General features: G+C 38.3%; 1 protein-coding gene across 5 annotated transcripts in view; it reads right to left on the bottom strand.

The window, feature by feature from the left end:
- Positions 1–3,047: 3,047 nt before the first annotated feature.
- Positions 3,048–15,016, bottom strand: part of ARMC3 (armadillo repeat containing 3) — a 65,517-nt gene continuing 53,548 nt past the window's right edge. For 4 of the 5 annotated variants that reach the window (XM_063413753.1, XM_063413737.1, XM_063413763.1 and 1 more), the window contains 4 exons: positions 14,328–14,396; positions 8,891–9,088; positions 6,355–6,517; positions 4,654–4,895 (listed from right to left, as the gene is read on the bottom strand). In XM_063413753.1, the coding sequence (XP_063269823.1) occupies positions 4,695–4,895; positions 6,355–6,517; positions 8,891–9,088; positions 14,328–14,396 (631 nt within the window). In that variant the 3' untranslated portion in view covers positions 4,654–4,694. Of the gene's footprint in view, positions 3,359–4,653; positions 4,896–6,354; positions 6,518–8,890; positions 9,089–14,327; positions 14,397–15,016 lie in introns of those variants that run through there. The other variant, XM_063413772.1, reaches the window with a different exon arrangement.

Here is a 15,016-nt window from a genome sequence, read left to right as displayed (position 1 = left end):
AGTTCTTGTGACTGAAATATCATGCCCCATACACACAGTTGTAGTGAAGGCCACAGGCAGTGCTAGAGCAGAACCCTTTGGTTGTTTCCCTCTGTGCCATTTGGGAAGGGGTTCAGCTGCCTGGGAGGAGAGGAGGTGCAGTGGCACAGCTGTGGCATTAGAGGATTTGTGTACTGGAAGTGCCGGTGGGTGGTTGTATCTGTGCTGTGTTTTACCTCTGTGTAAATGTGTTATCAAATCCCTTGACACACAGAAATCCCCTCAGTTGTGAAGTGCTGAACCTAGCAGAGTAGTCTGGAAATGCAGAAATGTATTTGAGCCATGCTCTTTAATTTTTCTATACTGACCATTGTTGGAGATGGGTTACTTGCTTGGATAGACTTCTGGGCTTGAGCCCGTCTGTCCATTCTTATGCTTTCTTCTTCTACTTTGTTGCAATGTGTTTGGGCTTTTAATTACGTGGGGATATTTTTTCTTTTTTGTCAGTCTTCTGAAGGAAATCAGGTAGTGCCAAAGAGTTGTTGGGAAGAAGACCCTTGTATAAACCAGCAAGGGGGCTACGAATATAATAAATGTTTCAGTGCACTTTTCTATCTTAACTAAGTTGACACGCTGGCCAGTAAATGACTACTGTCTCTGCAGTTTCCATTCTGACACTCTGTGTCAATAATGAGTTGGATTTACAGAGAAATGAATCATGTAGTAGAAGAAGTGAAGATCCAAACAAAGAAGCTGGAGATGAAATAATATGTCACCATTCAAAGCCCACGTTTACTAATAAAAGATTTGTTTTTCTCTGAAGACAAGTTCAGTGAGAAAAGTAACAGAAAAAAGTTCCTCTTGGATCTGAAAATAAATATGTATTTTTTTCTGAGAGCTCTGGATTCTTTTCAGGATCTAGAGTTAATCAGCAACAGAGATTTCCTGGAGGAAGAGTTAATTTCAATTTCTACATGCACTGGAGTGCATGGTTTGAGGGAGCGATGTCCTGTCAATGCTCTAGTTAGCAGTGGGTAATCAGAAACTATTTGAAATGTCTCAAATCTATAAATGACACTGCAGTTTTTCCCTGCTAGCATAAAGATAAACCAAATGTAAGTTAACCTCAGTGTTCCAGCTGCTCAGGGATTAAGGGCAATAGAGAAGAAGCATGGAAGAGCTGGTACTGCTGCTGCCTGCAATCTGTACTGCTCCAGCACCCGCTGGGGGAAGAGTCCACTTCTGCAGCGAGGTATTTATCAAAAAACCCTCAGAAACAGGTCTCAGCCAAAAACTTGTCTACAGAGCCTGGAACTACTCCCTTAGCCACAGTGGTCCCAGATACACAGAACAAGCAAAAGCAGAGGTTCGCAGGGCCAAAGCATTAGACTCTCTCATATCAAAACCTCTACTGGAACTTGCAATCCCACTGATACCACCATCAGTTTGGTCTGGTGCTTTACCGACTCACATTCATCAGACAGGTGGGAATAATACCTGACCTTTTCTCAACGCAGTCCAGATTTGTATTTCTTGATATGCAGATGCACTGTATATTAAGCATTGTGCTTTTCAATGCCAAATCAAAACCGAAATGCTTTTTAATGAGTAGTGAGGGCAGCAGGGTGTGTATGTGTGTGCATGTGTGGTGTGTCACTTGCAGATGCCTTGGAAGAGACCATGCAGGAAGCTGAGCAGGGCACTTCATCATTTCTGCAGTCAGTACTAAGTTGGGCAGTTCCTATGAACAGGAGGAAAGAGTTTTCAGCTTCTCTCAGAGGCACAGATACCACAGTGAGGATGACTTGGGGGTGCCTGGTTCAAATCAGGATCTTCAATCTCCATCACTGTCCTGGGATAACCATCTACATGCCCTCTCTTTCAAGAAGCTGAACACATCTCATTTGGTTTTCATTCTGCACAGCTGCTGGCCATGAGGCTCATTTCTGTGTCATTGCCTGGTGGTGGAGGAATGAACCTTGTCTCAGTTCTTACCTTTGCTTAAAACAGCTTTTCACCTTGCAGGAGAGCACCTAATTATGAGGGTCTTGTTCTAGGCAGGGTACAGTTTCTACATTTTACAGTAGAAATTTACATGTCCAGGCAGTAAAATATAAGAATATTTCTGAAAGTGGGTACTGGAGTCCCAGACTATTTTTTCCCAAAAGAAAAGCCTAATTGCTACTCCCAAATATTAAGTTGAAGAGGTTGCTCAACTTTACTGTTTCTGTAGTCTATTAATCTTGCATTCTTTTCTTCATGACAGCAGATCTTCAAAAAGGGATGCAGAGAGCTTAGTGGCCAGAACAGATCCTGCAAAGAGGTAGCTGCAGACCTTTTTGTTTGTGCTTAGGAAGGCATCAAGCCTGACTCTTTCTGTGTGACTGATCTGCCCAGTGAACTATTAATGTAAAAGGAAATATGAGCCCTTCCCCATGTGCTCCTTAAATGAAGGTAGGCAATCAATTCCCCCAGGCACAGCTCAAGCCAAATGATGTGTGCTGGGCATGTCCTGGGAATATTCACCCAGCTGAGCCCTGCAGAAATGTTTAAACATTTTGCTTTCTGATTCAGTTCTGGAATGAGTGTGAGCTGAGCTGCTCTTATCAAGGGTGGGGGAATTCTTCACCAGGCCATGGACACAACTACAGGTCCCTGATTAACATCAAATAAAAAAGTGTGGCATCTCGTGACTTACTGGACAACTAAAGTGCAGTTTTCAAAGTAACAATTATAGATTGAAGTGTTTATATTCTACCTAGATCTTAATTCTGACATCCAAGTGTATTACAATTCTGAAGTGACAGCACTCAGACAGTACAAAGTTCAAAACTGTGAAAGACATAAAAAATTTTTGGATCCTACATTTCTGGATCAACAAATTCTGCATTATACAATGCAGGGTATAGTATTTGGTTTTATTTGTTTAGATAATTATTTTATGTAAAATAAGCTCATATGTCTAGAAATTTCCCAATTTTTATTTTGAAAAACTGCATTTTGTCTATTTTTTTAATATCAATTTTTATTAGAAACAACAGAAATTGCTTTCTTTTCAAGACCTCCTCCAACACAGTAATTCATACTTTAATGTTATGGTTCCAATACAAAATAATGAAATTCCAAGATAAGAAAACTATACAAAATGATAGCTAGCAGGAAATTAATTCTTATTTTACGTCAATTTACTGGACTTTCAAAGTTTCTATGTGGGTTTCTATACCAAATCATACCTGTCAGTGAGAGCATATGACTTCCCATCAGTCTCCTACCTGCTACATAGCAATGATAAGAAACACGTCCTCACCCTTCTCTCACTTCTGCCAGCACATCCTGCATTTTGTTTCCAGATTTCTTTTTTATTCTGATGGCTAGAGGACTGCTGAACATAAGGTAAAAAAAATGAACACAAGGCTATATAAGCAAATTTACAACATAAAGATAAAATGTTCCCGTAAGGGCTGCCAGGAAATCATGCTGCATGTCAGAGGAGGAAGGAGAGGGAGTGGTGGGATCGTGCTCATGAGCAGTAATCAATACAACAGATACAAACCTCCTCCTCAACCCAAAGCAGTCAAAGCAAGTGACTGTGCTTATACAAACATTAAAAAGCTAAAAGAACACAGACCCCAAATTTTTTAATCACATTTGTGGTAGGCAGGAAGTCAATACCTTGTTGTAGGTGTTCTGGTCTTCTGAAATTCAGTTCTGTACAACATTGCCTGCACTGGCCTACCTGCTGTACAGTACATTCTCATAGTATTCCACCGTGAACTCAATTGATAGTGGTGCTCTCTGAAATACTCCAGTACATTCCTGACAGTTTCACCAGGAAGTGTTTACCAGAGTGTTCTAGCCAGTATTTTACCTCTCTTAAAAGCACCACCACTCTTCAGCAACACCACATTACCCAAGGCTGCAAGAAATAAAAACTCCCTGGCTAAAACTGCTGCCTTCTCAGAATCCATTTTATCTTCAAGTCAAAAATAAGGAACTTAAACAGATCACAAGCACTCACTTACCAATCATCTGTCTTTCCTGTGCCAGGACAAACAGTATTTACTTTCATCCAGAGTATCCTATTATCAGTAAATATTAACTCTGCCAAGTTCTAAGAAATAAAATGGGACTTTTTTCTACAGAGGGTGAAAGTATACTGTTATTGTAGTTCTAATTCTCAGTTCTTGGATTATTTCACACAAAAATTGTCCAGTTGTTTTTAGGTGTTATTTCATCAGATGTCACATTCTCTTGTTTTGTGAAATTCCTATATATGTGCATGGTATTTGAAGGAAAACTAAAAAAAAACTAAAAAAAAAACTAAAAAAAAAAAAAAAAAAAAAAAAAAAAAACCTAAAAAAAAAAACCTAAAAAAAAAACCTAAAAAAAAAAAAAAAAAAAAAAAGAGAGAGAGAGAATATGCTGTATTGGAATTTAACCTATTTAATAAGCATTTAATGTTTGCACACACCAAATACTATTGATTACCAAATTTTAATCTGTAGTTTTGCAATTTAGTCTTAAAATAGTACAAAAAAATTAACAACATTTCTAAACACTAAGCTAGATACCAAAACCACACTCAACTAAACCTTTAAGATAACATACCAGATATGCTTCTTTTTGATAGCTGGATATGAACCCCCTCATGTTTCATAAATACAGCACTGCAAACATATTTAAAATATTTATTTTGGTGAAATTCATCAAGGTGATTAAATAAATTTGTATCGATCAGCCTTTGCAGTTCCTTGTTTTAGCAAACAGCCTGGTTTACACATTACATCTACAATATACCCTTGAGGAGGAAGCAGAAGCCCTTTGGGAGAATATTCAACCAATTTAACTTCATTCCAAGCTCTGTAATACTTGCCACGAACTAAACTACAGCCAATGCCAATTCTGTCTGCTATCACCTAAAAAAGGAAGAAAAAGTAGTTAATTGCAGTTCATTCATGTAGCTTCTGTGATATACAGTGAGGCCTTGTGATGCTTAAAAACAAAACAAACACCTGAAAGGCCTAGAGCTTTCTTGAAACAGACTTTATAAATTTCTCAAATGTTCCAAACTTCAAACCTCTATTGTTGGTTTTGCGTAGAAAGTGTAGACTTTTAAACATTATTTCCCACATAGCCTAAGCACAACGTGAAAAACATTCATTTTTACTCTTTTCAAACACTGATTTGTTTGTTTACTAGCCAGTCCTTCAGATCTCAAATGAAGTGCAACACCCACAGTACCCAGCAATGGTTTTTTTCTACTTGGAAGATTAACTGCTGAAGAACATTTTGAAGTCTATTCAAGCAATGAGGTGTAGGCACACTGCACACATATAGTATGAAATACTAAGTGTAAAAATGTAACATTTTTATCAGTGTAAGTTTAGGGTTGTTGCTTCACTCTGAAGCACACTCCTTGCTTTTCAGCCCTGGAAATGTGGGAAGCAATGAAATGCGAGGCAAGTGTCTGCTAGATGAAACACCTGCCTTTCCTCTGTCACAGACACACCTATAATGGTTTCCAGCCACCAAACTGCTTTTTCAACACACATCTGCTGTGAAGGAATGAAATCCTGGAAGATTTTTAACTTGTTACAAATGGACATGGATAGCCATTGCTGAGAGTGCTGGGGCTTTAAGAGAGATAGCCTATCCCTAAAAAGTTTCTTAGGACAGTGAAGCATAATTAAGTTACACCCTCAGAATGTCATAAAATAAGCTGTAAAATTTCTTTCCCTATGGATACCATAAATTTAGGGTTGTACTCTTTCTCCTGTGTACTCTTTCCTAGGTCCTTCCTGCTTAATGTGCTAGGCCCTTGTTTCTCTGTTTCTTTCCATTCAAGAAAGGGAAAAATCCAGCCAAAGAAAAAGGATGGGACAGATAACCAGGCTGCACCAGTATATCTTCATATGAAGAAAGAAGAATTAAAACTTCCCAGTTTCTTCTAAGAAATTAGGACACAGAAGCTGTTACATACTATCACAGAATACTGGATAGATACCAAATAAAAATTGTCCCAACAAGTTTATATTTGCAGCATGGAAAAAGAAGGAAGCTGCATAATTCAATATTTTACAGTTTACAGAAAATGTAAAATGTTTTGACTCCAAATCAAATACTTTGGCTTTCTGCCATTTATCAAGTGTTCTGCTGATATCAGTTAAGACAATTTAGTGACAACAAGAATGTTTACAGAAAGAAGTGATGTTGGCTTTCATTCACTGGGAAATCAACTCTTGCTGTTGAAAAATTATGAAACTGTATACAAAAAATTTTAGATGGATATAAATACTGTATTATACTGATGCAAATATACTTTAGTGTAGATTATCCATTTAACAACGTTATGTTGTAAAATAAATGACAATGTACCTTGAAGAGTAAAGCTCTGTGATAGAATGTCCCTCTTTTGATTTTTCCAATAGGCACAATGTTGCTTTTCAGTTCAAACTCTATTGCACTCATGTCAAGTTCCCAGCAGAAGTTATGTAGTTGCTCTTCTTCAACAGCACCACCCATCTTGTCTGCAACAAACCTGATCCAAATGCATACCAGGATCAATTACATCTATAATTCCTCTTGTATTTATTGCAAAAATGTAGCACAATTAAATGTATACAAGCAACAAGTGAATAACCTTTAAAACTGTAATATTTATGCTTGCTTAATTAATTTCTAAATTCAGTAATTGGTATTTTAAATATGCTTACTGATAAATACAGATAACCATAACTCAGGTCATTCATATTTGTCACAGCCCTAAACCAAGGTGCAAAAGAGATTCTGGAGAGGTATCGTACAGGCACAAATACCTCAGAAAAAGTCATCAATAACAGTGTAATTACTGAGGAAGTAATTACAGATGCTGATGTTCATGTCTACAGGTAACAGATTAGGTGAGTTACATAATACAGTCCCCAGACCTATCATTGGTTTGAAATAGTAATAAAGGTATGAGAATGTGTATGACAAAAATAAAGCCATAGGTAATGATCGTAGGAATGATCATAGGAAAGCAGCTGTATTCATTGAAGGTACTTATCTTCTCCATGTGCTTTCTTATACTGAAGCCAGTATTTTGGGGGTGAGCAATATTTATCTATTAAAACAAATGGCTCAGAAACAGAAACAGATCAGAACTCACCATCAGTGCATGCTCTGCCAAAAGCATTTCTTTTGGGGGACTGTGCACACAGTTTGTAAGTCTCCCCATACACACACACCTTCATCTCTCCTGTGCAGGGCTGCTTTATGTAAAAACCTTCGTTCCCCTCAGTGTCTCAGCTACAGGCACAAAGGTTATTGAAGTCTCTCACTCTGAACATGTTGCAGAGCTGACATGAAAATCCAAGCCATTGCTTCAGACAGGGTGCTAAAACCTGCATTCCCTCCTCTGCAGAAGCTGTGAATGTGTTCCTCTGCCCAGCACAAGCAAGGCAGAGTTAGAGCTGAGGAAGCATTGGTTGCAATAGCATGGGCACAGGGAGCTATCACCAAGCATGTGCTAGGGGATCTTGAAGCTGGGAATTACTGGGTGAAGCTGAGAAAGTGTGGGGCTCGAGGCAGTCCCTTGAGCAGTGTGTGCCCATGGCCAGCCCTCATTAAAGACAGCAATGCCCCAGCCAGCGTGCTCACCAGCACACAAAGGTGTGCTGTGTTTGCTCCAAAGGAGACACCCAGCATTACTGCTGTCCCCTCATCTAGCCTGACCCCCACCCCAATGAGCACAAGAGGAACTCTAGACAGGCTGCTGAGGGATGCTGCAGCTGCCTTCTCCCCCACTCCCTATTCAACACATGCTGTTCAGGCAGCCACCTGAAATGGAACACAGACAAATCTCCACAGAAAACATTCTGCTTAAATTTCTCATGATTGTTTCACTGGGTTGTGTGTCTGCAAGTATTTCACTGGTGTGTTAGAAGAGCAGATTTAAAAGAGAATTTTATGGATTCCACCTTGAGGAAGGCAACATGATTTATACACAGCTGGACAGTTAAGGATGAATATCTGTCCTGTCAAATTCTGCAGTCAATGGAAAATTCATTCCTCATATCACATTAGAAGACTTCATTAAAAATGAGAGTTAGTAAAAGTAACAATTTTTGTGAGAGTAAGTAGGATCTGACACCAAACTCTCCAGATTCAGAAGGCAGCCAGGAAACTGCTAAGATATAAAGGTTTAACTAAGGAGAAGATGAAAACAGACACACCGCTTGGAGGTGACAGTGACTGGTGCCCAGGCTGAGCAGTGAGTGTAACTAATGAATCACACGTCGATACCAACAGTCTATACTTGCACTGTTGCAATAATCTGGCACTATTAAATCATCAGGATATTAATTACAAGAGCACTTAAAGGCTCTGTTAGAAAACCTGTCTTATGCTTTTGGCTCTACAGAAAAAAAAAATACAATAGAGCTGTTGTCCCAAGGGGGTTCCAAAACCAAGCAGGCAGGAAAGATGGTAGGAGAAAGAACAGACATGATACATGTAGCTTGCAACCATCTTGACTATTAGATTTGGGTTCTAACAATGCTTTTAGGCTTTGCAAAACCTGGGTCTCTGGGGCTCCTTGATTATGTAGATGCTATATGCAGCTGATATGGTCACTGGAAAGAATCAGTACAGATGTAAATGTGAAAAAGAACCTGAAATAGTCTATAATATTTTTTTAAACGAGAAATGGATACTCTTTTGTTGCAGGTGATACTTTATTTTAAAGTATATTAAATTAATTGCAACAAAATAAGAAACAAGATGCTTAAAATCTAAATGTATCAGCATTCCGGGCCAAAGCTGATTTTGAATCTTTAAGCATGGGGAAATAACTATTTTGAAAAAATTTGCCTTGGATAAGAAAACAGTTATTTTACCAATTCAGCTTATGGAAATACGATTTGGTACTCACTGTGCAAGAGCCACAACCTGTTCCCGGGTAGTAGTTAGTGGTAGAATTGTTTTGGAAGCATCATTAATGTAATCCATTAAAATGAAGTCAGGTGGTGGTAGCCAATGGGAATTTTCTAGATTTATTTCCTCCTGGACTCCAGGTGTAATTTGAATAACTTCTTTTGGTTTTTCCTCCTCTTTTTTCCCCTTCCCTTTCCTTACATAGAAAAAAAGAATTATATATTTATCTAGAATACTGTAATCTCTAAAGTTCAAAGTCAAATATATTAGTTCTCCAACAGGACATTCAGACAAATTGGCTAGGGAGAGGTGGAAGGTAGGAGACTTCTTTTCTCTTGATAACAAATATCCAAAATCTACAAAGCTGTAGAGAACACTTGTGAAACATGCCCTCAGGAGATGGTCAGGAACAAATGCCACTAGCTCCATATTAACAGTGTTGTCAATTCTCATTTTATTTTCAGTTAATGGCTCTGATGTGCCTTTCCTAGGTATGGATTATATAGAGGAGGAGACACCTACTATATACATATAGGGCCTATTTTTAGTTATGGTTTAGTTCTGTATGGATGTGAACTAAAAGTCATGAACTCCAATGAGTTTTTACTTGATAAAAACCTGGTCTTCAAATAAAGGAAAAAATGGTATCAAAAGCACAGGTGAAATCTGGACAGGACATTCCAAAAGACAGCCTGTGTAGTTGCAAGTTCAGGTACTTCAAGCATAATGCCAATTACAGCATGGCTTGTCAGAGAAAGATTTTACAACAAGTCTGTGTTTTTGCTGACTCTTTTTCATTGCACATGCTTCATATTTTACTAATGCTCAGGATCTGAAAAATGACTGTGATCCTAAACAGGAGTCTTAAGCACCCAGCAGAAGTATAAATGAAATTACTGTTCTGCTTAAATTAAATACTGTGCATTTCACAAGTTATGCAGCAACTATAAAATTAGTGTCTTACCAGAGGTATTATTATTAAGGTCTATAAAATCAGACAGTTTGAGATCTTTCATCTGTGGGAACACATGAAACTAGTGTTTTGTAAGTATTATATCTTTTTTCAGCATAGATCCTGAAATTTTTTACTGTGAAATACAATAAAGCTCCTTTCTTTAACAGTTCTGCTTACTTTTAAAAATCTATAATACTTCTGGTGATCTTGGAAGGAAATAAATAAATAAAGGATCACTAAAGTACATGGCTCCAGGACTCACTATCGTTATTGCATGCTCTTCAAATTATCCTTAAAATTTATACCATGAAAGCACTCTTAAGATGGAAGGCATTGAACAAAGCAAAAGGGCATTCACCATTATCAGTAGTTGAATTCAAGCAATTTGTCTTCAGAATACTTTGAAAACTTTTCTTTAACCTTTTGAGATTTACCATATTCACAAAAAGCCCTTTTCATAGGTGTCACAAAGCATATTATTTTAGAAGGATAACCAATTAAGATTTAATCTTAAAATTATAGAAAATTCACCATCCTCTTAAATAAACTGCTCTGGTTATTAATTACACTTACACTTGGAAAAAAGCAGACAAACAGTTTTCTTTATCTAATTTGACTCTATCTAACTAGAGCCAGAGAACCTTATAATGCTAGATTAAAAAGCTATCTAGTTATCCATTTATCAATTTATCCATTTATACATTATGGTTAAAAATACTGTGTTTAAAAAATCCTGAATTATTCCCAACTCTTTCATGTACGGTTTAGGAGGCTTTCAAAAGAAAAACATTTACAAATGCTATAATTCTTGTTTCTTCACCATTTACCCTTTTTCCCCCTTCTTCCCTTCCAACCTCCCAGTACTTTCTTTTCTCTATGAGAAATGCAGCATTAAATTACAGTAGTATTAGGAGAATTTGTTTCCAGTTCCTATCTATTCAAATGACTGCAGAATCAAACTTATTGTCCTCCTTTCAGGAACTCCTCCTCCTCCATTTTCAGGAACAATACACCTGAGAGAAATGGGTTTGAACAGTGATTTGTTTGGGTTTCTTGCTGCTGCTTATTTCTCTCAGGTAACACTATGTTCTGTTCCTTGGTGGAATAGCTGATTTAAGGTTGTCTTCCACACTTGTCTCTACCTTACTCCTCAACTCTTCAGCTCATCATATCTGTCTAATCCTTATCTCACAAGGAACTGTGGAGCTGCTGTCTTACAGCTCAGTGCTATAAAATAACCGGTAACCACTACAGGAGACTTCTACAACCTTTTTTCCTGCCCTCATTTTTTTTTTTTAATCCTCATTTTCTTGCCAGCAGGAATTGTGACATCAGAAAAAAAATCACTCTCATTTCTCAGATCTGTCTTCCTAGTCGTAAGACTGGTTGCTGTGAAAGCAGAGGAATATTGCAAAGGAGAGCTCATGGCACTTTAGTGTCTCCAATAGTCTCCAAGCTGTTTGTGATTCTTTGCAACTTCACTACAAGAGTCCAACAGGTCACCAGAGCATCAGCCAGAGGAAGAAGGCAACCAATACAATACTCTACCATCAAAAAGCAGCCATATTTTCTTTCCCATTTTGCATAGCTTAAATGCCCTGGTTCTCTTTTGAAAAGGAGCAAATGGGCATTGGGAAGTATTTTTTTAAATGCAGTGCTGAAACATAGGATGGAATAAATACACATTTGTTAGTCTACATTAAATACAATCTTTTAGCCCAGCCAATGTGTATATCAGATATAAAACTGCCTGATTAAAAATGTTGCCATCAATGAAAGTATATGTCAAACTATCAGCTAGGCACTTCCTCACATCTAATTCAAACATTTCCAGCAGACGATTACAACTGCCCTTTCTCTTGGCTTTCAACTATAGTTTATATAAAGCAGTATCACTTTTTCAAAACAATGGCTTTAAGCAGTGTTCAGTAGTACTTTGCAAAATAATGATGAACAGAAACATATGATCAAAGGAAAAAATATGTAGGAAAATGTCTAAGCATGTTTGAGACTTGGAGTCAGCTACTGACCTTCAAGTAACTCCCATATATCTCACAAATTAATAATAATAATGATGTATGAATTATGGATTCAAAATGAATGACAATGGGGTTATAAATCATACAACTTGATCATGACATTCAAAAGCAATTATTTCATACTTGAAGAAAGAAGTCCTTGTACTCCTGCAAGGTTTACTATGGGAAATTGAGGCAGGTATTTGTTTTTTCCTAATTTTTTTTTTTGCTTTTCAAAAGAGTTATGGTTGCAAACAGAACAGTCATTTACACATTGACATAAATTACATTAAAAAGCAACTATCCAAGTGTATCCTCATCACACACTGTAATAAATATATTATCTTGTCAGAACAGGTCTCCCAGCTCCTGAGTCTACACAAAATGGCCTCTGACTCTAGAGCATCTTCCAAGGTGACGGAATTCCCCGCTGGAGCAGAGAAAACATAACTGGGGTCAGTACCTCCCCTTGCCTCTGCTCCCTTTGAGTAAACTGGCATAGGCACAGTGGGTTATGAGCAGGGCACGCAGGGCAGCAGGAGGGCTGCAAGGAGCAGAAGCTGGGACAGGCCTCCTAAGGCACTCAAGCTGCTTAATCTACTCTGGTGCATCCTGAAACAGGAACCTTCCACAATGCAATTCATACAATCCATTTCAGATATCTACTATACTATGACTTAAACTGAATTTCAAAAGTGCTTGCAGTCCTAATAACTAGTCAAATGGGAATGTCTTGTAAGTCATTAACTTTTGGATAAACTAGTCTGGCAATTTGGGTCCTGATTTAAGTCAGAACCTCAAACATTCACAGTCAGTAGCTATTATCTGTCAGTAATTTGCATGTCTGTTCTAAACAAGTTGATATAATTCAAACATATTCAAATATAACTCAAAGTATAATACTTTAAGCCTTTTTTTCTAGTGCTGCATTTGCTGAGTGAACACCATTGTCCAGGTAACTTCTGTTTTTCCTCTATTGGAGATACTACTGAACTATTGAGATCAAAAGCAAGTTTCAGTTTTGTCTTGATTTTTTACTGCACATTTCATTTCTCAAGCGCAGATACAAACACACAGAGAAATATACATGCAGTGTCAGAAATCAGCCATTCTCTCTGTCAATAAAACACCTGTACAGACAGTCGGGTATCACAGTTCATGAATGAGCTCCAAAATAAAAACTGGAAACACAGTACATCAGCTCCTAGAGCAGACACACCATTTCTCCTTTTTTCCCAGCCACTTAGCATTTTGAAATGTCCATCACTGACCTTAGAACTCACAGCCCTTAGTCAATGCCAAGGCTCCCTTTGCCACAGAGAAAGGAAAAATAGGAAGTCAGGAATGGGACCCACAGAAACCAGCATGATAAATGGTCAGCTCAGTAAGTTAGCTAACAGAAAAGCTGAGGATGGTTGTAGGTTGTATCACACTTCTGTCAGGGACTAGAGACCGTTCCATTGATGGCAAGGAGGCTCTATTTGGACTGCTTTTGGATTCCCCTGGAATCAGGCATGTACACCTGTCTTCTCCAGAAGCCACCACTGTGGTAGTGACTGTGCTGCTGTTTTACAGGAAGGACAGCTGGGAGACCATGGCTCAGTTTCCTTCCACAGGAACAAACTACAGGTTAAGTATTTTATATTAGACAAGCACTAGAAGCCTGGTCTTGGTGAGAGTAAGGAGAGTTAAGTACCTGCACAGCTCAAGTAAAAAGCCCTGCTCATTGCACCTCATCGTTACTGCTCAGCTACAACAAACCACAAAGAGACTGCTAAGCCCCAAATATCTTGTGGTCAGCTATATATATCTGCAGGTGTGAGGGACAGACTCAAATCCTCTTTCTGTGAAAGAAGGAAATTAATTTTCCACTACAAGAGTAGAGGTTCTGATCTGCTTGGTATGAAGAGACAGACTGCAGCACTGTATGTGGTGTATTATACAGATCAGGACATGTGCAGCAAGACTGAAGCATTTTTAGGCTAGTTGCCTAAAAATAAGGACAGCTCTGAGCACACCCTTCTCAGCTTTTAGTCATCTGTCAACTGCACTGGAAGAGATTTAATCTAGAAATAAGGAAGCATGTAGGCAGTGTAGGAACATTTTATGGGTTTAGGTTCTAAACTGAGAAAGAACTGCTACTGTAATTTCCCTGTGTCTTGGTTGTCAAGTTGTAAAATAACAGTATTTCACTGTTTCCAAGGGATAATGAAGAAAAAAAAGAGCAAATAAGTGTGAGCTGTTCAAATACAGCATGGGAAGAGAGGACAAATAATCACTAAGATAGACAAAGTAATATTACTGCAAATAGGAGATGAAAGAAAGACTCCAAAATTATATTTAACATTGCGTTTAGGTATTTTTACTCCATTCAGAAACTGTCACTATTTTCAGTCAGATTTCTATTTCTAGCGTTAGAACAGTAACAGAACATTGACAACAAGTCAATCTGAGAACCATACCTTAGTTTTTCTCTGCTGCTTTTTCTTGAAACAGGTGGTGATGCATCTTGTACCTTTTCTACTACAACACTGAAACAGAAGAAGTTATTTTTTTGCATGTTATTTGCAGAGTTAGTATTTGTATTTAAAGCTATGAAAATGGAGTTTGGATTTTAAAGGACAATAAATATATTCATAGGTGGTATATAAGTGAAAGAAATAACATAGCTACTAATAAACCAGACATTAATTCAGGGATCAAAAATGAAGTATGGAATCACAGAATAACAGAATATGCTGAGATGGAAGGGACCCATCAAGATCATTATATCCAACTCCTGGCTCTGCACAGCCCCATCCCCAAGAGTCATGCCATGTGCCTGAGAGCATTGTCCAAATCCTTCTTGAACTCTGTCAGGCTTGGTGCTGTGACCAGTTACCTGGGGTGCTGTTCTATGCTCAGTCACCCTCTGAGGGAAGAACCTTTTCCTAATATCCAACCTAAACCTCCCCTGACACAACCTCAGGCCTTTCCCTCAGGTTCTGTCACTGGTCACCAGAGAGGAGATCAGTGTCTGACCCTCTTATTCCTCTCATGAAGAAGTTGTAGATTGCCATGAGATCTCCTCTCAGTTTCCTCTTCTCCAGGCTGAACAGACCAAGTGGCCTCAGTCACTCCTCACATGGCTTCACCTCAAGGCCCTTCACCA

Source organism: Prinia subflava, chromosome 1 (assembly GCF_021018805.1).
Source record: "Prinia subflava isolate CZ2003 ecotype Zambia chromosome 1, Cam_Psub_1.2, whole genome shotgun sequence".
NCBI classification, from domain to species: Eukaryota; Metazoa; Chordata; class Aves; order Passeriformes; family Cisticolidae; genus Prinia; species Prinia subflava.
The sequence above is the reverse complement of the archived record's forward strand: the minus strand, read 5'-3'. Positions and strand labels throughout refer to the sequence as shown.